Raw genomic sequence first — 22,509 nt, forward strand, 5'->3', positions numbered from 1 at the left:
CCTCCTTAAGTCGTCCTCAGCCGGCCGGGGGCATGGGCAGGGGAACACAGAGTGGCAAGAAAAGCCACCTCTGTAGGCCAGTATGACCAAAAGCGGCCAGACCTTCTGCCCAAAGGATCACGTTCGGTCATGGCTGGCCCAACGAAACTGAAGTAACTTAAATTGAGTTGCACTCCTGTCTTTCTTTTAATAGCATAAAGAGGATTAACAGGCCCCAGCAGCAAATACAAGCTCCTCTGCTTCCCGACCCTTTTCATCTGCTGTACTGTGCACCCCAGTGAGCCCTGCAGAACCTGCTGCCATCTGCCTGGACCCTCTTTCTGCAAGATGGCTCCTACACCATGACCATGGCGAAGAATCAGCTCTGGGTGTCACCCGTGTGTGCAGAGACGGCCTAGGTGCCTCAGCCCCCCTGGGACACTATGCCGGATTGGGCTAGATGGGCGATCCCAGATGTGGATTTTGACTCCCAGGACCCCAGACTCCCTTCATCCCGGTCCCCCCACGCCTGTTTCTTCTTCTCTCTCTCTTCCCGCTTGTAAAGCAGCGTGGAAGAAAGAGCAGACTGGCTTCACCTCGTCTCCGGTCCCCCCCGCCCCCCTCGGCGCATCGCCGCGGACCCCGCAGGCCGCAGAGCCACTGCGCCCGGCGTGCGGGGGAGGCTTGCGCGGACGCGGCCACAGCCCGGGCGCCGGGGCCCGCAGCCCGCCCTCCCTGAAAGCCGGATCCCGCTCGCAGGTCTGGCGGGCAGCAGGGGTCCTGCGGGCGGAAGTGAGAGGCGAGGCGTGGGAGGAGGCTGCAGGCTGGGGGCTGGGATCCCCTCGGCGGCTGACGCGGCCCCGAGAATCCGAGCGAGGACGGCGGCCGCCTCCCGACGCCCGGCGCGCGGCAGCCGGGCCTTTTTTGGCGCTGAGGGAGAGCAGACGGGCAGGGCCGCCGCTTTTGGGGGAGCGAGGCTGAGCCGCCGCCCCCGGGACCAGGAGGAGGGGCTGCCTCGGGGGCGCCGCCGCGACCCAGATAGGCTGGGCGAACGCGGGAGCGGGCGGCGGCCCGTCGCCTCCCTCCTTCTCGGCGGCGCCATCCCTCGGCGCGCCCAACCCGGAACCCGGCGAGCGCGTGGGGGCGGGGAGGCGAGCGCGCAGAGCTGGCGGGCACCCCCGCGGCCCCCGGCCCCCCAGCCATGTCGGCCGAGGAGATGGTGCAGATCCGCCTGGAGGACCGCTGCTACCCGGTGAGCAAGAGGAAGCTTATCGAACAGAGCGACTACTTCCGCGCCCTCTACCGCTCCGGCATGCGCGAGGCCCTGAGCCAGGAGGCCGGCGGCCCCGAGGTGCAGCAGCTGCGCGGCCTCAGCGCCCCGGGCCTGCGCCTGGTGCTGGACTTCATCAACGCCGGCGGGGCCCGCGAAGGCTGGCTCCTGGGCCCGCGGGCGGAGAAGGGCGGTGGGGTGGAGGAGGAAGAGGAGATGGACGAGGTGAGCCTGCTGGCGGAGCTGGTGGAAGCGGCCTCCTTCCTTCAGGTCACGTCTCTGCTGCAGCTGCTGCTGTCCCAGGTGCGGCTCACCAACTGCCTGGAGCTGTACCGCCTGGCGCAGGTGTACGGGCTGCCCGACCTGCAGGAGGCCTGCCTGCGCTTCATGGTGGTCCACTTCCACGAGGTGCTGTGCAAGCCCCAGTTCCACCTCCTGGGGGCTCCTCCTCAAGCCCCCGGGGATGTCAGCCTGAAGCAGAGGCTGAGAGAGGCCCGGATGACCGGGACTCCCGTCCTCGTAGCCCTGGGGGATTTCTTGGGGGGGCCCCTGGCCCCTCACCCCTACCAAGGGGAGCCCCCGTCCATGCTCAGGTATGAGGAGATGACTGAACGTTGGTTTCCGCTGGCCAACAACCTTCCTCCCGACCTGGTGAACGTCAGGGGTTACGGGTCCGCCATCCTGGACAACTACCTCTTCATAGTGGGCGGGTATAGGATCACTAGCCAGGAGATCTCGGCTGCGCACTCCTACAACCCCAGCACCAACGAGTGGCTCCAGGTGGCCTCCATGAACCAGAAGAGGTAAGCACCCAGCCGTGCTGCTTCTTTCCCGTTCCCATTCATTCACTTGCTCATTAGTTCATTCCCCTGATGCTTACTGGGCAGTCGCAGGAGGTTGTGCTGAGGTGGGAATGACATCTTCAGGAGTGTCGCTGGCCTTGACTCTGGCAAAGGTCCCAAGGAACTGAGAACTTGCGAGGAAGAAGTGGTCCCTGTGAGGTCAGCTAGCTGAGTAGTCTCCTTGCAGGTATTGTGCTTTGAGGCAAACTGCCTTTTATTTTATTTTATTTATTATTTTATTTTATTTTGCCTCTCTCCCAGTGGGGGAAAAAAAAGATGTCTGTGGTTTCCTAAAAGGATACGTTAAAAGAAAACTTTTTTTAAAGTTTGCTTTCATTTTTACCTTTTTTATTTTTTAGGCTCTAATCCTCATTACAGTGACACACTGGGCGGTGACCTGTAATGTTGTCTTGGGAAGATTTTGTTGTTGTTATTGACTTTGAAGCTTTCCACACTGGGGCCCCAATCTGTGCTCAGGAGATAACCATTAGAGTTGTACATCGGATTGCCTTTCTTATTTTGTGTCCTCTCTTTTGCATCTCCCTTCCTTCCCAGTTTCGTCATTGATCCAAAATTTGAGCCTGGCAGTGGTCACCTACAGAATTAGAACATTTCAGTCCACCCAGACTTCTCCCTTCCCATCCTCAGATCCCTCCCAACATGCCCTTGGGTGACTTGAAGACAGGAAAAGGGGGAAGGAGAGTAGGGAATGGAGCTAGGAAAGGAAAAGGAAGGGGAAGAGCAGAGCAGATACAGGGAGATATGGTAGGAAAGAAAGGTGGTAGGACTCAAGACGGCCTGGAGCCATTCACACCCAAGTCGGGAGAAGAATCAGTGTGACCCACAGAAGGACAAGACTGCTCTTTCTCCTGGTCCACTTGTATCCATCTCAACCCCCACATGGGCCCTACTCTGAAGTGTGGAGCAAGTAGTTGGGGGACTCACCACCAGGCAAAGAAGGTCGTAACAGGAATAGGAAGACCGTTACACATACTTACTTGACTTATGGGTACCCGAGGCCAGGGGGGAACAGTGGCCTTATTTCTACGATAACATAAAATTCCTTCAGGAAAGTGTTCTTTTTTTTTTTCTGATGATGAAAATGGTACATAATTATTCTAGAAAAGTGGAAAAATGGAAAAGAATCAAGAAACAGACTATCACTCCTACTCCCTCCCTCACAGAGGCAATGCCGTGTGCAGGTTGGCATGTTTTCTTCCAAGCCCTTTTTAGTGTATTATTTATACCACTGAGATGATACTGTGTTTAAGATTTGGCATCAGAAGTGTTATTTTTAAAGCAAGTTCTAAGAGCTTTAATTGAAGTAACAAAGACCATTCAGTGGTTATGGATGGCACTCAGATTGGGGGTGGAAGGCCCAACAGGTTGTCACCTCTACACACGTCTCCAGCTGTATCAACTGGTGCTCAATAGGCTCTCCCCGCCCCCCATCCAGCTTGAACTCTAACACCTCACAGAATTCTTTTTTTTTTTTTCCTTTTTAGAGAAGGAGGGAGGGGCAGAGGGAGAGATCAAGAGAGAATCTTAAGCAGGCTCCATGTCCAGCACAGAGCCTGTTGCGGGGCTCCATCTCATGACGCGACACATCATGACCTGAGCCAAAATCAAGAGTCAGATGCTTAACCAACTGAGCCACCCAGGTGTCCCCTTTTCTTTCTTTACAAAGCCTTGGTAGTCTTTTTTTCTTTTTTCTTTTTCTATATAGGAATATCCTTTCTGTCCTCGGGGGAAAAAAAAAGGTATCCAAGTAATGCATGAATACATGCTTAGAAAAATTGCGAATGACATGAAAAACCACAGAGTAAAAGATATGTGTATCTATTGATATATATTTATATATTATACATTTGTAAATATATGTTGTAAATGTGCACTTATATAAACATAAGTATGTTGATAATTGTTAGCTGGGAAAAATGTACGTATGCATGTACATGTAGGGGTGTGTATGCATCTTATATGTATTTTTACCTTAGAGTTGATTAGACTGTGCTGATTATTATGACCATTAATGTTTCCACTTGGAGAGTTTTTTCTATATCAACAAATGTAGAACCGTCTCACTCTTATTAAGAGCTGTATAGTATTCCAGCCTATGGCTGTACCATAATGTAATCAGCCCCTCCCTTATTAATAAGCATTTAAGTTGCTCCTATTTGCCATTATTAACAATGCTATATTGGGATGCCTGGGTGGCTCAGTCGGTTAAGCATCTGCTGTTGGCTCAGGTCATGATCCCTGGGTCCTGGGATCGAGTCCTGTGTCAGGCTCCCTGCTCTGCAGGGAGTCTGCTTCTCCCTTTCCCTCTGCCCCTCCCCCCACTCATGCTCTCTCACTCGCTCACTCTCTCTCAAATAAATAAGATCTTAAAATAAAATGCCATATTGAACGTCTTGGCATATATGTGCCTATCTTAGCAGGCATATATCAGTAGTCCTATATGGCAAATTCCTGGAATCCCTGTATAGGTGGGCCCAAGTGTATATACATTTTAAATTTTGGTAGCTCCTGCCAAATTGCCCATTAAAACATTGTTCAGATTTCCTCTCCTATCAACAGTGTCTGAGCTTGCCAGTTTCTGTACTCTTGCCAAGACAAGATATTATCATCATTTTTTATTTTTACCAATCCAATGGGCAAACACTGATGTGACTCTGCTTGGAAGAGAAATTTTTCCTCTCAGATGTCTTTTGGCCTTTTTGTATATATTTTATAAGTGGCCTTTGCTGATGAAAAAGAAAATTGGTTTATCTTTTTCATATTCTTTTTTAGAAATTCTATTTACATATGTAGAATTAATCTCTTGTCTCTTAGGCAGTGTTGCACTGTTTCCCCCCTGCCTTTATTTTACTGGAAGGCCTCAAAAATGAAATCCCTAAAGTGACCAGGCTGGTGAAGTCAATGAGTAGAGGGGTGGGTTGGAGTGATGATGAACCAGAGAGCTACCACCCCCACCACAAGAGGGCCCCTCCTCTCTCAGCCACAGCTCGTTGCTGCCCCCTAGAAGTGAGGAAGGGCATTGCCAGACAGCCAGATGCCCTGATTTATAAAGGCTGGCAACTTACTGCATTGAAAAAACCAACATCAACAATAACAAAGACCTTGCAGACCGAACAAATCGTGGGACAACACCGGCATTGTGAACCTCCAGTTTTGGACGTCAGGGTTATCATGTATTCTTACATGAAGAAATTTAAATGTTTTTGGAGTCAAATTTGTCATGTATATCCTGTTAGCTTTTAATTTTAATCTTGCACAGGAAAGGCTTCTACAAGTTAAGAATATACAAATATTCATTTGTCTTATAATCTATATTACTTTTATGGTTTTGCCTTTTTACATTTATATCTGAATGTGTTTTGGGATTTATTTTTATGTAAGGTATAATGTAAGGTTATAACATGTTTTCTAAATGTCCTGGTGGCCTCAATCCTCACTGTGATTTGTACAACCAGTTATCAGATGCTAATTTTCCTGTTTCCATATTGACAGATTGGCCATTCCTTTACCAATAGCACACTTTTAAATTATTGTAGCTTGGTAAGCTATTTTGTTGTCTCGTGGAACGGAGACCCATTTTTTTTTTCTGTTTTATTTTGCTTCTCTTAGCTGTTCTTTGTACATTTTCCCCTTCAGATAAACTTTAGAATCAGCTTGGGGCCCCTGGGTGGCTCAGTTGTTAAGCGTCTGCCTTTGGCTCAGGTCATGATCCCAGGGTCCTGGGATCGAGCCCTGCATCGGGCTCCCTGCTCCGCGGGAAGCCTGATTCTCCCTCTCCCACTCCCCCTGCTTGTGTTCCCTCTCTTGCTGTGTCTCTTTCTGTCAAATAAATAAAATCTTTAAAAAAAAACAAAACCAAAAAACTTTAGAATCAGCTTGTCAAGTTCTGTTGGAATTTTAATTGGGATTACATTGTATTTATCAATTAAACTGGAGGAGGATTTATAGTGTCATAATACTTTGCAGCTAGAAAAATGGTTTGTTTTCCCATGTATTTAGGTGTTTTGGTCCTTCAGGAAAAGTTTATTTTATTATCTTTGTTATAGTCTGTATATTTTTTATTGCAGTTATTCTCAGGTATTTTCTAGTTATTTTCTTTTTCTTTTTTTTTTAAATAACTTTTGTTTATTTATTTATTTTTAAGTAGGTTCTAGGCCCAGGGTGGGGCTTGAACTCACAACCCTGAGATTAAGAGTTGCATGCTCCACTGACTGAGCCAGCCAGGCACCCCAGAGTTACTTTTTTTTTTTTCTACACAGATATTTTTACCCACCAAATTTTAAAATTGGATGCCATATTGGAATTTGTAACCTTCTTTATCTCTCTCGTACTTTGACTCAGATTTGACGTCAACTCAACTGGGAGTCCCTTCCTGAACTCTCAATTGGACTAAATATTCAAATTCTGTGCTTCTCTAGCACACTCTCCACCTTGAATTGAAATTTTCTGCTTATGTTTGTTTCTCTCTCTTCCAATCAGGTCCAACTCAGTGCTTCTGTATACTCCTATTGCTAACATGGTGTCCAGTAAATAATAGATGCTTAAAATGCATCACTGTTTTGAATTATGGAATATATCATACATTATTGTAATAAAAGTGAATATATGATTTTATTTTTAAAAATGTAACGTGAATATTTTTATCTTGTAACAGTCATTATAGTTATTTAGAATAGCTGAAAAATAATAGGTCACATTTAATTGAACATTTACTCTGTACTAGGTACTGTTCTTACTGCTTTGCATGTATTATCTCACTTATTCTTCACAAAGACTATATCAGGCAGGTTCTCATTTTACAGAATCAGAAACTGAGGCATAGAAAGTTAACCAAATTGCTAAGGCGTGTAATAAGTAGAGTAACCAAAATGTAAATATCCATCGAATAGATATAACCATTTAGAGTATTTACAATTTGGCTTATAAACTGGCAGTGACCATCTTCATGTGCACTTTTAAAATTTTCTTAAAAATTATTTTCTTTAGGGAAGTGGAGTGCAAATACTTTGTGGTGCTGTGCTGCTTTTTAAAATTTCATTATGTGTGTTTCAACTTCACCACAGCCTTTATGTCTAGCATCTTTCTAGTCACTATTGGGCGAACAACAAAGACGACATGGTTCTGGTCCTCAAGGAGTTTATAATTGAGTTTAGATGATGAAACAAGTAAAAATGAAACCTAGAATGGGATTGTTCCCGGATAATGTGTCTAACACAGTTTCTGGAAACACCAGAGGAGACTTAGAACCTTGAGGAAAAGCAGATTTGGGCCTCTGGTTACACAGCATTTCACATCTACCTTGATTCACTGCCTTTGTGATGTACCTGTACTGTTTTACTTTGACAAAGTGGTCAAATGCAGAGCAGCCCACATTCCCCAGTGACTGAATCGGGTGCTGATCTCAGAATCTTAAATAGTAAGGGACAGGCTGGAACACTAGGATTGAGAGATGCTGTAAAGCCCTTTGCACCCTGGAGAAAAATGGTGCTATATGACCAATAATGCTCTCCCCCACCCTCCAAAAGAAAGAAGGGAAGAAAGAGATATTAGTGTTCTGCCCGCACACTTGAAAATAGCAGTATGAGTACATAGCAGTCTTTGAGAGGGTGCTTTGAAGTCCAGGGATGCAACACTGCCCAGTGGTCTGCATGTGGATTTGATCTCGGGAGTTGTCAGGACATAACTCGTCGCATGTAGAAGCCTGTGTGCCCACAAAATTGCTTGCCTTCCCTCCTCACTTTAATTGGTGATAACTTGCAGGAACTGGCCACTATTGCAGCAATCCGTTCATTAATTTTTCCATTTCTGACGTCTCTCGTCTCTCTGATTGCCCGGCACTTTTGCTCTGCAATTGTTCTGTGTGTGAATACAGCAAAGCCGGGAGAGAGTTAAACAAGTCTCCTGGCAGAGATGGAATTACAGTTGTCAGCCTTAGCTGTCCCCTTTTTCTCTGAGCCAAAGTTTAGTATTTTAGGGCATTTCTAGAGTCATGGAACCCTCGAGAGATTTTTGTCCTTTCTGGTTAAGGTTGCAGTGGAGCCAGAGAATAGTGTGAAGGAAAGAAAATTATGTGTCTATTCATTACCCGCCCCCCCCGCGCCCCCCCCACACTACCACCGCACTGTCTCTGATTTTGGCCGGTAGTTGCTTTGTGTGCTCTAGTCTCTCAGACACCTAGTAGGTAGCAACCTACTGGTCCCCAAGGGAGGTTAATCCATAGGGAAGGGGCAGAAGGTAGGCAGCAGAAGGGGAAGGAGGGGACACAAAGACCCCCGTGCTCCACAGACCTTACCAGCCTTTTCTGAGTGGTTGAGAAAAGATGTGAGAAAAGATCTTGCCATTTCTCTCTGATGTTTACTCTAATGGCAACAAACTTTTCTATATAGCAAGCTGTAACAATGGTTTCTATTTCTTGAGCTCTTACTCTGGGCTGCAGGTTGTAGACGCTGTTCTAGATGTCACTTCCTATTTCATGCACACAACATCTCTTTGGGATAAGTATTATTGGCTCCATCACCCCAAAGGGGAAACAGAGGCTCAGTTTCATAAGCTTGCACAGTTATAGGGTCAGCACTTGAAGCCACTCAGACCTCTGTGTCACCTGCCACCCTACAATTGTATACAGCTACGCTTAATCTGTGTACCAGTGCTCAGCATGTTTCATGTCACTTGGTTTTTAAGGATTTACTGAGCTCTTTATTTCCTCGGACTGAAGTAGTAATTAAATCAGCATCTTTTTTCCCCCCTCACTTTTATTTCTATTTACTGTAAGTCAAGGATATAGCTACAACACATCATTATTTGGTTTAAAAATTCTTTTTACCCTCCTGAGGGTATTATGTCAGGGATCAATATCAAGAAAACACTAGAGATGATAATTTTTTTAAAAAAATCAATAGCTTGGATTGATACTTTCACCATTCAGGAGGTGAAGAGTGAAAGAGTTCAGAGAGTAGGAAATGAGGTGCTACATGGTGAGAATTTATGGATGAGAGAGCACTTCGTATGTAATTCCAGAATACATTCTAGCCAGTGACTGTTGCAGTTAACAAATGAGACAGACTCAGAGTTAAGAAACTTAGGCTTATGACATACAGAAAAGCATTCCCTCTCGTGACCCCTTTCTGCAAGTGTTCCGCTTTTCAACTCTTACTCTGTGTGATATGTGCTTTTCCCCACTTCACAGAGCGGGAAACTTAGCCTCAGATGAACTGAGATTCAGTGACTTGTCCAAGGTCACATAACAGTTGGGTAGTGAGGCTGAGATTTCCCTGTATAAGCCTGGGCTCGTAATCCTTAGTAGTATGCCTCTTCACTAAGTGGTCTGTTTTGGGGTGGCAATTTCATCTTCAACTCAATATTGAAAAGCTTCTTCTCTTCAAGTGAATTTGAGCATGCTGGGCTCTGGAGAGATGGAATTGTTTACTTTTAACTGCCTATTCATTCAGCCCTTACATGTTTACTTAGGACAAATGATTATGCTGGATGAATATTAAAAACTGTTTTGATCTTACAAAATTTACTATCTGTACCTTTGGGGAGCAAAAACAAATAGCGGGCTGGTAAAATTTAGTGCTTATTTGTAAGTTTTATTTCCTTTGGTTCCCCCAAATTTGCACACACAGAGAGGGCACCATGGTCAGATTTTAAGGACCATTGGCAGCAGGAAAAGTAAGCAACATGAAGCAGAGACCCCCCAGTAACTGCCACCCCAGCGAAGTCTGTTGGCATGAAATATGAATGTCTGGCTAGGTTTAATGGACAATATGAGGTTCTTGTTGAAGAGTGCTCTGTTCACTCTCTGATTGGAAAAACAAAACAAAACTGAGACTCATTTAAATGTACACATTACGGGCACCTTTGAAAACATCTTACTGTTTTAGTAGCTGGCTATTCCCAGCATGTCCTACGTCACTGTGCATCAGTGTTCATTAGACACACCTGTCAGGAGATCACACATGGACGACTCATTCCCTGTTTCTTCCTTATCTACCCTCTTAAGTGCATATGTGGCCTCTACCCCCATTCTTTCTTAGGATATTGTTACTTTTGAAGACATTGTTGTGTTGGCAGTGGATGTGGTCTCTAAAATTTCCCTGGTCTACTTTCTTTATTTCAAATACTAGAAAACTCAGAAATTATCTTGATAGTATCTTATCTCAGTGTAGTACTTACTCATAAACTGTTGGCTGTAGTTGTCTTGACCATCCTGTGATGGTTATTATCCCCATACCAGCGATGGCAAAGTGGGGGTGTTTGGGCTAGGGTCAGAGAGCTGCTTCAGGTCTTTCTGTTGCATCGTGCTCTGCTCACAGTCCTGTAAACTTGGGACTGCTGCACCGATCAGGGAGACTGGCCTAAACATGTATCCTGTCTAGTCTTCAAGGAGTCCATTAATCTCTGTGCACTACATTGAAACAAATTAATTTTTTCTTTTCAATTCAAAAGTTATGAGACTTTAGCATCTGAAGCTGATGAGCAGTGTTTAATTGTATTACTGAATATGGGGCTTAAAATCAGTGTATTCTCTTTTTAAAATTATTTTCTTTATTTTTTTGAAAGAGACAGAGATAGCAAAAGAGAGCATGAGCGGGAAGGAGGGGGAGAAGCAGACTCCCCGCTAAGCAGGGAGTCTAACATGGGGCTCCATCCCAGAACCCTGGGATCATGACCTGAGCTGAAGGCAGACGCTCAACAGACTGAGCCACCCAGGCCCCCTAAAGTTATTTTCCATTATGATAAATGAGCATTTGTTGATTTAAGTATTTGTTGAGTTAACATGTGTAGACACCCTAAGAGTGCTGGATCAAAATATGTTTAGTTCAGTGCTTATGTAGCCGTATGTTACATGTTGTGAAACAATATAAAGATGCCCTCCTATGGAGTAGGGGAGGGCGGGGGGCAAGTGATCTGCCTGGTATGCTTGTGGTAAAGGGGTCTTTGAACTACCCTTTGGCAACCACCCTTAGCATATGCCTGTCTGTGTAGGAGGTGCTAGTGTGTACCTAACACAGAGCCTACCCACTAGGTAGGAAGAATGGGAAGCATTCTGAGTAGAGAGACAAGGGAGGGAGGTGGTTATGCATTCTTCCCTTTGCACTTGCTCCCACTGCTGAAAGAAATATTAAGCCTACTATATACAAAATATCTTTGGTTCTTGGCATAAGGCTAAGCAAGACTACTCTTGGTTATATTGAATTGCTTATCTCCAATTGCTAAAATTTGGAAAATGCATCATTCTTGTGAATTCTAGGGTAGGAGTAAAATTTGAGATATCATTTGGTCATTCCTCTGTCCCCAGGCAGAATGGCACCCAACTTGGAGAGCTAATTTTCTTTAGATATCCAGCACATTCCTCAGTCTGCTTTAGCAGTTCATGCCATTGCCTTCTTGTCAAGTCAGAAATGTCAAGTCAATGTCAAGTCAAGAAAAAGTCAAGTTAAAAAAACTGACTCTCTGGGCCTTTGTATCTCCCTTTCAGGTCTAACTTCAAACTTGTGGCTGTTAACTCAAAACTCTATGCCATTGGTGGGCAGGCCGTTTCTAATGTTGAGTGTTACAATCCCGAGCAGGATGCCTGGAATTTTGTGGCACCCTTACCAAATCCTTTGGCTGAGTTCTCTGCGTGTGAGTGTAAGGGAAAAATTTACGTCATTGGAGGATATACCACCAGAGGTAAGTGAAGGGGCCAAGTAAGTGATCCTTTTCTATGTGAGCTTCAGCAGCCTGGGGAAGGGCAGGAGGGTGCCAAGGAAACACTCTGGTGTACATATTGTAATTTCATACATTATATACTGGATATTTACATATCTGGAAGGAAGAGAGTTGTGTATTACAGGGGTGGTTTGGACAGGAGGGACCTTTGATGCCTTTGTGTGAGCATGAAAATCGAACGGAGTAGAGGATGCTATGAAGAGAATATGTATTTTCTTTCTGCTCTGGAAATGCAGCCTTGTGACCAGCTGTCTTGTGACTTGATTGGGTAACTGCCATCCTTCTCCCAAACACATTTAACACTATGGAATGTAGGGCCAGGACATCCTCGTGGATCTTTGTTTTCACTTTCTTCCTTCTTGAGCACAAACATATCAGACAGTTTCCAGAAACTCACCTCGAGGCTGTTGTACACATATCCTAAGAGGTTTATAAGAGACATGAATGTAAGAGAATTCTTTCCTGACCAGAGGTGGGAGGCGGTTGTGTTATGTATTAAACTACTTTTTTTGGTGGGTATTTCGTATTAATAATTTGGAGATAAGTTTCTCCAGTAGGTTTTATACTGCTGTTCTTGGTAGGAAGCATCTCACATGATAGTGATAATAAACAGCTTGGTTGTGTTGAGAGAGGCAGGGGTGGGCCACCAGGAAGAGGTGTGTCTTTCCTTTTATCTCTCTCCCCCACTTGTGTCCAAGTTACCTCTTAAACAAAGAAATTTATTCTTTTAATTTTTAAAAAAGATTTTATTTTTTTATTTGACAGAGAGAGACCCAGCGAGAGAGGGAACACAAGCAGGGGGAGTGGCAGAGGGAGAAGCCCGCTTCCCGCTGAGCAGGGAGCCCGATGCGGGGCTCGATCCCAGGATCCTGGGACCATGACCTGAGCCGAAGGCAGACGCTTAACTGACTGAGCCACCCAGATCCCCCTTGGCCAAAGAAATTTATTTCTTAATTTGGTTTATCTGACTGTAAAATGCCCAGAACTTATAGAAAAGGTATAACAGGACGCCTAGGACTTTTAGTCACATTGAGGTAGTAGAGTTACCATTATATCTGACATAGTGAAATAACCTCTCTCTCCTTTATGGTACAACATGGGAGGACAGAGCTACTGTCCCGCTGACAATAAGTATGGAGAAAGGATGCTGATATGTAACTTTGTAAAGGACAGAAATCCACATGCTAATAGAGTGTAGGTGCCAAAAAATCTTTTCCCCAAAGGTGTCTTGTTTGGGGGATTTATGTTAGAGGAAGAAGTTAAATGTCAAGTGTTTTATGAGCATCCAATTTACTGTGTGTGCAAAAGATTCTGAGTAACACTTCTTAGAGTATCTCTAAGCAATTGCTGTGGTGGAGAGGATGGTGAGTGGTGTTGTAGCTTCCTGTGGCCGACTTAACAAGCAACTACAGCTTGGTGGCCTAAGACAATATAAGTGTGTTCTCTCAGATTTCTAGAAGCCAGAAGTCTGAAATCAAGGTGTGGGAGGTCACATCCCATCTGAAGGCGCTGGGGGACAATCCTTCCCTGCCTCTTCCAGCTTTGGTGGCTCGAGGTGCTCCTTGGCTGGTGGCTGCATCACTGCAGGCTCTGCCTCCATCTTCACACATCTTCTCCTCTGTCTTTTCCGCTTCTGTCTCTTATAAAGACACATTCCTCATTGGATTTTAGAGCCCACCTGGGTAATCTAGGGTGATCTCATGTTGAGATCCTTAACTTCATGTCATCTTCAAAGCCCCTTTTTCCAAGTAAGGTCACAGTCAAAGGTTTTGGAGTTAGGGGGTAGATATATCTTTTGGGGGGCCACTGTTGAACTCAGTACAGGTGCTGTGTTTATGCATTTAAGGAGAGGCAGTGACCAGGAGGAGTGCATGGGAAGCAGTGAGCTTTTTTTTTTTTTAAAATACCCTCAGGTTTTCATCCCTGTGGAGCTATTCCCAGTGCCCCTCTCTAGTGACTTTCCACTGAAGATAAGATAATTGCCAGCTTTTTTTGGTGACAAATAATTGAAAAAGAGAGAGAGAGAGATCTAGCAGCCATTTCTTTTACCTTCAACTTTGGTGTTTGGGTACAGTGGTCAACTTCATGTGCTTAATGAAACCATAGCCCCCAGAGAATTCCTGTGTGTGCATATGTACCTCTGTGTGTGTCTGTGTGCCTCTTCTCCTAGGAAAGTAAATACAGTTATTTACTTTTGAACATTTCTAAGAATTCTGATTCCTCCCTCGATTTTGTAACACAGAATGCACCCTGTGGGCTGACATAATGCACACATATCCCTTGGCTTCTCTTGTGACCAGGGGCTGGGAAGCACTGACAGGCAGCACTGTAACCCAAGGAGTACTCTGCTGGTAGATTTCCTAGTTTTTCCATGACCCTGGCTGAGCAAATGTTCTTTAGATTTGACCTGGAAAACCCTTGCTTGTGTGTTTTCTAGTTTCTCAAGCCACTACTAATGTACCTTCTTCACTTGGGCCACCCATGGTGATTCCTGCCCTGGATTCCCCAAGCCAAATACCTGTGATGGGATGGTTGGGTGATGTGGATGGATGGATGTTTGTGTAAGGGTTGAAAATGGGTTTTCTGAGATGAGAGGGCGGGACAGTTCCTTGTACTCTGAAACACCCCTCTTCTTCTGCGTGGGATCTTCCCAGCACTTTCTAATAGTTACCTGGATTTAAAATAAGGAATCATAATTGTCATAAAACAAAATGCAGGGCTCAAATTGGGTTCTTGGCCTGCTGACTTCTTAAGTTAGGTAGACTTTTAAAAATTTAGGAAGTAATACTTCACGATTTTTATGGTAGCTGTTTGATTATATTAATTCCATAGTAGGCACGAGGAAATTAAAAGAAATTCAATAGAAAGCAATAGTAACCACTCAAGGGAAGAAGGGTGATTTGTTAAAGTTCAGAATCACCTCTCAACGTAAAAGCAAAAAGGTTATTCCACCAACTCAAACCACCTCATCATGGTCTGAGCCCTTATTGGGTGAGGAGAGAAAACATTTACAGAAGACCTGGGAAGACCTTCAGACCTGGAACTGAGAAATACAGGGAAGTCTCACTAGAATAAGTCCTTTATTCGTGCGGTGGGAAGCCGGGTTACTAAGGAGCACTTTTTGATCAGCTGGAACCAAACTCCCTTGGACTGTCTCCGGAATGAGTTTTATTACAATAGCTACAATAAAAAGAAATACAGGGAGGTATTAGTGTGGGTGGAAAAGAGAGGGACAGTTTCCTAAAGCTGTAGCAATTCTGAAATTTCTACAGGCACGGGGACATGTGCACACACAGGGTTCAGTCTCCTTTCTGTTCTTTCTGTGCCCTCTTGACTTGGTACCAGAGGTGGTGGTGGAGCTCCTTCAGCCTTGCTAACTTCGGGTGGGTCCTTTTGTGTCAGGAGGAAGCGTTGTTCCCTTTAGTTCCATGTCTGTTCCCAAGCTAACTTTGTCTCTTATGCTGATGGATTTTGTTGTTTGTTTAAACAACAGCAACAAACAGAAAGTTCATTCTTTCTGATAACTCAGAGCATTTTTTTCTTCTGCTGAGGCTAAAATATGCCACTTATTCTTTCCTAGAGGAGAAGAGGATAAAAAAGAACAATTAAAAAAGGAAAAATGAAACTAGATATTTTAAATTTCCCAAGTGTTTTTTCAAAATGAGAGTAGGCAATATTTTTCCTTAAAGCAGCTATGAATTCAAGATAATGTTAAAGGAGGCTTTGATCGACTTTCTGATTTTATTCACACAAGAACTAGCCATCTCTTGGGAAGCAGGCACGGGGAGAGGGGGTGAGGGAAGGGCCTTTGTGAGTATGTCTCTGCTGTTAGAGTTGGGACATGGAATTGCCAAGTGATTCCACGGCTTGAAGGCCACAGGTGAGACTTTCTGGGGTTTCTCCTGACTTGGAATTGTGTGTTATTTCCTTTAGACTAGCCCCTGAAGATCTTGCGTGGCTCATTTGTCTTACTTAGTAGAGTTGGTTGTCAAGAGTAGATCCCCTTGGGGCTCTGCCTGTCATCTGTATTAAGAAGTCAGTAATTCTGAGCTATTGAGGAGATTTCCAAGGCTCTGATTCTTTTTACCCTTGGACTGGTGGTTCTAAAATGCTCCAATCACAGAGGACCGTGGCCTGGCCCTCTTGATTCCGAGGGCCTCCCAGGGAGGGGACACACCTGATGCAGATAAGGGGGATGATTCTAAACAGATCTCCTCCCAGCCATTTGGAAAACTGTTGTCCCAACCTCTGCTTCTCTGGAATAGTTTTGCCTCTGTGTGACCAGAAGATTCAGGTGGGGGCAGATGTTTATCACAGCGTAGACGGGCAGTGGTATTCCTTGTGGCCGTGTCCTCATTTGGCTTCTTTCTTCCTTTCAGACCGCAACATGAACATTTTGCAGTACTGCCCCTCGGCCGACATCTGGACACTCTTGGAAACCTGTGATGTCCACATTCGTAAGCAGCAGATGGTATCTGTTGAGGAGACCATCTACATCGTGGGCGGCTGTCTGCACGAACTGGGGCCCAACCGGAGGAGCAGCCAGAGTGAGGACATGCTCACCGTGCAGTCCTACAACACGGTCACGCGGCAGTGGCTCTACCTCAAAGAGAACACGTCCAAATCAGGTCTTAACTTGACTTGCGCGCTTCATAACGACGGCATCTACATCATGAGCAGAGACGTGACCCTGTCCACCAGCCTGGAACATCGAGTTTTCCTCAAGTACAACATCTTCTCAGACAGTTGGGAAGCATTCAGGCGTTTCCCAGCCTTTGGACACAACTTGCTGGTCTCCTCTCTTTATCTGCCCAATAAAGCAGAGACATGACTGAACTGACTTAGGATTTAAAAGAAACCTGGTTCAAGGCAGAAAAAGAAAAAAAAATGTAGTGTCCCATTTCCAGGGAGGCCGATTTCTAAAAGGAAAACGTGGGTTGAAGTAGGTCACATGTACAATAGCTGTAAATAAGCTTACTTGAACTAATTACTTGAAAACTTGTGGAGAAAAGAGACCAACTTTATTATTTTTTTAATTATTGATTTTTAAATGATGGGAGCAAATCCATGATAATATTTTCTTCCAAATATGGTACCCTTGGGCCAGTGACTGAAACTAATCATCAAAAAGAAGATTCACTGTGTCTGCTTTAGTAAAGGGCCAAAGTCAATAGTTGACGTGAACGGTAAAGATCATTTTAAAATCCGTTTTATTTAGGTCACTTGAAATATCATTAATACCTTAAGGGAGAGATTTTTATTGTTGTTATTCATTTACTTGACAAACATGTATATTAACACTGTCATTCACCCCTTTTCTCCCCTATTCATACCCACATATACTTCCAGTGGTTTAAAAATAGGGTTCTATGTTTAATTATTTTATTTGCACACTGCTTTCCAGGAAACTTACAATGATGGAGCCCTACAGTGAGTCCTTGCAAGAATCCAGTCCTCCCAAAACCTTTTTTAAAAACATTCTCAGCTATTTTTCCAAACTTTTTTGCAATTATGTGTACTGAATAGACAGATGTAACCTCTTATTTCATTTAGGTGGCAGATTGCAAATTTATGTGGTCAGATAAGTTGCATTGCTGGGCATTCCGTATTGTTTAAAAGAGGATATATTGTTTAGAAGGATGGATATATATATATATTTTTTTTAAATCGAGTCTTAGATTTAAATGAGAAGGGAAGGAAAGACCAAATAAGAACAAAAATTGCCTTTAAGGTTACTTTTAATGAATGTATTTGACTTAGTTCTGTTTATAAGGTAAAAATAGATAACTTTATCACCTTTAGATCAGCCATCTTTCTAATTTAATCTTAGCCTTTTAATTCATGCTTTGCTTTTATGAGGGAAGGTGAGGATAGCTGTGGAACTTTGGTGCTGGAGAGGGAAGGAGCTCGTTAGAAGAGGAATGGCCTCTGGTGGTATCTTTGAAATTTGGTAAGGTGCTCTACTTGTCTTGGTCATTGAATCAGATGGAACCCAGTTCCAGCAGTAGTCAATAAGTCAGTTGACATGAATAAAAAGCTTCTGCCAATCCTAGCTCCATCCCTTTAAAAACGTATACTTACAGAAATGTTATTCTTTCTGAACTTCTCTGATCTTTTGTAATGGAATCAGTGAAACTGGGAGCTGGAGTCCATCCTTCTGCTCTAACACTCCAGCTACAGTGAGCCTCACTTTAAGAACGTCCGCAGAACAACAACAAAAAAAAGTGATCATGGCAAATCTGTGTGTCCCGCAGACAGTATCCAGTACCTCCTGTAGGCATTTGCTGCGTAGACGTGGTGCAGAGGGTTGATCACTTCAGTGGAGTTCCCCAGGTTCTCACAAGGTCACTACAGGGTTTCTTGACAATCATGGCCTGCGAGTAGTGAAATTCAGGGTCTGGTTGTAAAAATTCTATTTGCACAACTTTTCAGGAATACTTCTATTAAGTAAATTGAGGCAAGCCTTTATTGTGCACCTGGAGACAGCTCTTGGATCTTGTCACCAAATAATCATATCAGTACTCTACTTACACTACTTAAGGGTTTCTAAGCCATAACCATTCATTCTCAAATACTTAGCCTTTTTTTTTTTAAAACTCTGAACTGAAATCTTCTTGGGGATGGTACTTTAATAATAGATTTATATTAATTTATATTCATTATGGAATTGAATTTCCAGTGACCTATAATTTCACTGCATATATTTAAAAATCTAATTTATTTTAGATAGTGTTAACTTTTATTGCTACAGATCTTAACTTTTTTTTAAAGCTTAACCTTGTATATTCAGAAGATTCTAGCCAGTTGAATTAGTTCTGGACAATTAGACCTTAGCTTGTAAATAACCACATCATATAAAATGTAATATTGTTGCTGCCTACCAGTTCTCTTCCTGATTACATTCTTTGGGTCTGTTTTCCTCATGCCAACAATTAGATTCTTGGACCAAGTGAAGGCATACTCTGATCCACAAAGCTCTTTTTATAAACCGGGTTTGATGTGTGTGTATGTGCTTATTATCTGTGTGTGTGTGAGTGTGTGTGCGTGTGCATGCACGCGCATCCTGGCATATTATATCTCTAAGATACACAGACTTCTAACAAAGTTTTTGTTACTCTGGACTGCCAGCAGTACTTGGGCAAGGCAGAATGTGCAATAGGAACAGATCTGTGGATTTGGGTCATCATCCTTCCTGCTGTGCACATCAGCTATGTTGGCATTTTGAGGATAATTTTAATTTAGCTGTGTTCTCATGTTGGTGCCAATGTTGTAGTGAAGACTCTACCTATAATGAGGGAATGTTGTTTTGAAAATCCCCTGTCATCCCCCAGGACTTTGCTTTTTTTTTTTGTTTTCCCCAATTAAGTGTGTATTTTAATTCCAGTATAGTTAACATACAATGTTATATTAGTTTCAGGTGTATAATATAGTACTCTTTGATAATATCCCTCTGTTTTCTTCCTTTCTCTAAATGCTTCATCCTTCTTTTCTGACATGCTTCTGAGGAGTGCCAATCTCTCACTATGGTGAGGGGAGTTAACGGGAGGACCCCTGCTCGTGGGAGGACCCCTGCTAGGGGGAGCCACCTTGCCAGAAGCAACCTATTTTACGAAGAATGGTCTGAGTGGCAGAGTGAGTCCTGAGTGTGGATTGGTAGAGGGAGGTTGGTTCTCCCTGTCATTCTTCCTGGCTTTCTTAACACCCTTGGTTTCAGAGGCCTCTCCCCTTAGCATCCTTGAAAGTTTTTCTGATGAAAGCGTAGGAGTTGATTATTTCGACAGTGTGAGTTAAGTCATAACAATGAAGTACTGAGAAGGTTATGGATTCTATTAAGAAACAAATAGATTAAGCATGAATGCCAAAGAGAATTGATCTTGGCCATGTTTTTTTGAACCAAAATCCCAAGTAATTGCAAATGCCTTAGATGTCAATGATGTCAATTAAAGTTGTACTGAGATGGACAAAGCCCTTTCTCTCCGAAGGGAATTAGAAGGAAATGCTTGTTTTCTTTCAGTAAAGATTTACTTAATGAGCATTGTAAATACCATGTTTTCAGATTTCCAGGTAAAGTCATGACCATACCTGTTTGGCCACACAGGTAAATCGAGTGGAAAGGCCCTTGGCCTTCTTGATCAACCAACATCTAATGAGCAGTGGCTTAATGCAGAGCACTCGTGAGGCAGCATAGTGACAGGAAGGGAATATGGGTGAGTTGTCGGGATGCCTTTTTCCTAGACCAGGGCTGGGGAATATGTAACATGTGTGCCACCATTCTCTGATGGTGGCATCATGAATGAGTAGTACTCCTTTCCTCTGTGCTAGGAATTGGCCCCACAGTCCATGTCATCAGTGCTGCCGGGCATCCATTGCCCATCCATCAGAATGAGATGAATGAAGTCTCTTTCTCATCCTGCCTTAGACAGAAGAGTGAATGAATTAGGTGAGTAGATACCACCCAGAATGGCTTTGAAAGCACTGAGCTGATTCAGCTCCATTCCCTGGTTCCCAGAAATACTTACTGAAAGTCTGTTGTGTGCAGGGCAATATTAAGAACTAGGGAGATAGACGTAAATGAACCATGTCCCTGATCTGGAAGAGCTTACAGCTTTGTAAAAATGTTTGCCGTAATCATTATAACCCATGTCCTCAAAGATGCTACCTTTGGCATACTGGGGCTTTCTGGCCTGGCCGTCTCTTCAGTCCTGACCCAATCTGTCCACTGCTTCATGATCTACTAACAATTCTAATGAACCAGCTTTTCTCTAAATTTGAACATCACAACCTATGTTTCTGTTTTAATGGTATGCTTTTTTTCTCACTACTTTTCATAGTCTTCTCTGTACTTCATCTTTCAAAAAAAATGATATGTGATCTGCTTTAAAGATAATTACTAGGCACACAGCCTATTTGGCTAAGGGCTCAGCAGCTTGATCCCGTGAGAAGGAGGAGCAAAGTCAGGGAGGTGAGTATTGGGGGAGAGGCGAGCTGTTCACGTGTGTGTTTGTACCTATGCCTTTAAAACACTTCCATAAAAAGCATTACTAAATGGTCATTAAGACACTAGTCCTGACTGAAAGTCAGTTGATGTTGCCTGTGTGATCACTATCAAAGGGTGGTTTCCTGTTCTTATGTTTCATTCATGTAAGAATATTTGCTGTTTTTCATTTTCTTGTGTTGATTTAGGAACACGATATAAAATACCCACCAGTTGACATAATGCTAACTTCTGCACCTGACATAACTATTTTTATCCATCCCTCTAGGACACATTAAATGTAAAATATGGTCAATTTTGAGGAGCAAAAGGCCACTGAGATGACTTTGGTAGTGTTGGCTGGTACTTTCTCAAATGGATGTCGTAGTTTATTACTAGTAAAGAAAAGGAAAATGTAATTTGCATTATTGTGTCATTTTTCTAAGAAAAATCTTAGGGGGTTCTTTAGATGTCTCTACAGTGTTTTCATATCTAGTGGTCATTTTAGGAAATTTGATAGTCTGTAGAATGAACAATTATGTTTTGTTATGACCGACACTTTGTTAAAAAGGTTGTATTGTGTCTTCAAGTGTGGCTTAAAATGTAAACATTATGGTATGATTCATTCAAATACAATGATGCCTATGATGCACTCACTCAAATAGCATTTGTTCTGTGTTTATAACTAGAACCATAGAAGAAAATCTCTTCAAATAAAATAGTTCAAAATCTTAACAATCCATACTGTTGTCCGTTAGGTACCATGTACCAGCTGTGTGGTCAGGGCTGTGCCAGAGCAGAGAGGACATGGGTCCCTCAGGTGGGGGGCTCCTGACTCACTGGGAGGGCTGGACTAGCATCTGGGAACCAACTAGAGAGGCGGTAGTCCTGTTGGAAGATGGGCCAAATGGGGTAGCAGAGGGTGCCAGAGCCTTTAGGGTTTGGAGGAGAGGGATCTGGGACAAAGATCTCTGAATCCTTAGAATTCTGCAGTCTCAATCCCGCCATTCAGTAATTACAGCCCACCATGATCTCTTCCACCCTGTTTTCTAATGTTTCCCACTGTTTCCTTTAAGCACCCCTCACTCCAGGAAAACTGGAACACACAACTCCTTGCCTTTTTTTTTTTTAAGATTTATTTATTTGTTTGAGAGAGTGGGGGAGGGGGAAGAGAGGGACAGAGGAGAGAGAATCCCAAGCAGACTCCCTGCGTAGTGCAGAGCCCGATGTGGGGCTTGGTCTCATGACCCTGAGATCACAACCTGAGCCAAACCCAAGAGTAGGAGGCTTCACCAACTGTGCCATCCAGATGCCCCACAACTTCTTTTGAGTAGGGGGAGTAGCTGGGGTTCAGGGCAGCATCACAAAATGGGGTTCAGTTACTAGATGACATCCCATGGATGTCCATTCCCTTCCATCCTTTGATTGCCCCACATGCAGGAACCCACCTGCCCACACATGCCCTCCTTATATGTACAATTTTAAGAATGATCCAACTTAAAACAGCCCTGCTACCTCATAAGAAACCCGACATACCCACCTTTACACCAAGGGAAGCAGTCAAAAATCAGATCCAGCCACTGCATCCAAAGGTGACATCACAGCTCACTGCATCCCAAGTCCAGGGTTGTCAGGGGATGTCCATCCGGAACCCCCATGGGTGACCACTCAGTTCTGACAATCTGTCATGAATAATTCAGATTATTTCC

At 43.8% G+C, this 22,509-nt stretch overlaps 1 protein-coding gene across 5 annotated transcripts; it reads left to right on the plus strand.

Annotated features, from left to right (window-relative positions):
* Positions 1-851: 851 nt before the first annotated feature.
* On the plus strand, positions 852-21,462 carry KLHL42 (kelch like family member 42). Of its 5 annotated transcripts, none has more exons than XR_015768836.1 (4): positions 852-2,052; positions 11,594-11,787; positions 16,206-20,033; positions 20,149-21,462. XR_015768836.1 is itself a non-coding variant. In XM_088025992.1 (3 exons), the coding sequence occupies exons 1-3, from the start codon at positions 1,181-1,183 to the stop codon at positions 16,655-16,657; spliced, it is 1,518 nt and encodes a 505-aa protein (XP_087882118.1). In that variant the 5' UTR covers positions 852-1,180; the 3' UTR covers positions 16,658-21,462. The 5 variants fall into 5 exon arrangements, 1 of the variants encoding a protein (XP_087882118.1); XR_015768838.1 differs by having other exon boundaries at positions 16,206-17,776; positions 19,925-21,462; XR_015768837.1 differs by having other exon boundaries at positions 16,206-17,012; positions 19,883-21,462.
* Positions 21,463-22,509: the final 1,047 nt, after the last annotated feature.

The sequence above is a fragment of the Eumetopias jubatus genome, unplaced genomic scaffold (assembly GCF_037043125.1).
Source record: "Eumetopias jubatus isolate StellerSeaLion01/CBP00866 unplaced genomic scaffold, mEumJub1_p1.0 scaffold_8, whole genome shotgun sequence".
NCBI lineage: Eukaryota > Metazoa > Chordata > Mammalia > Carnivora > Otariidae > Eumetopias > Eumetopias jubatus.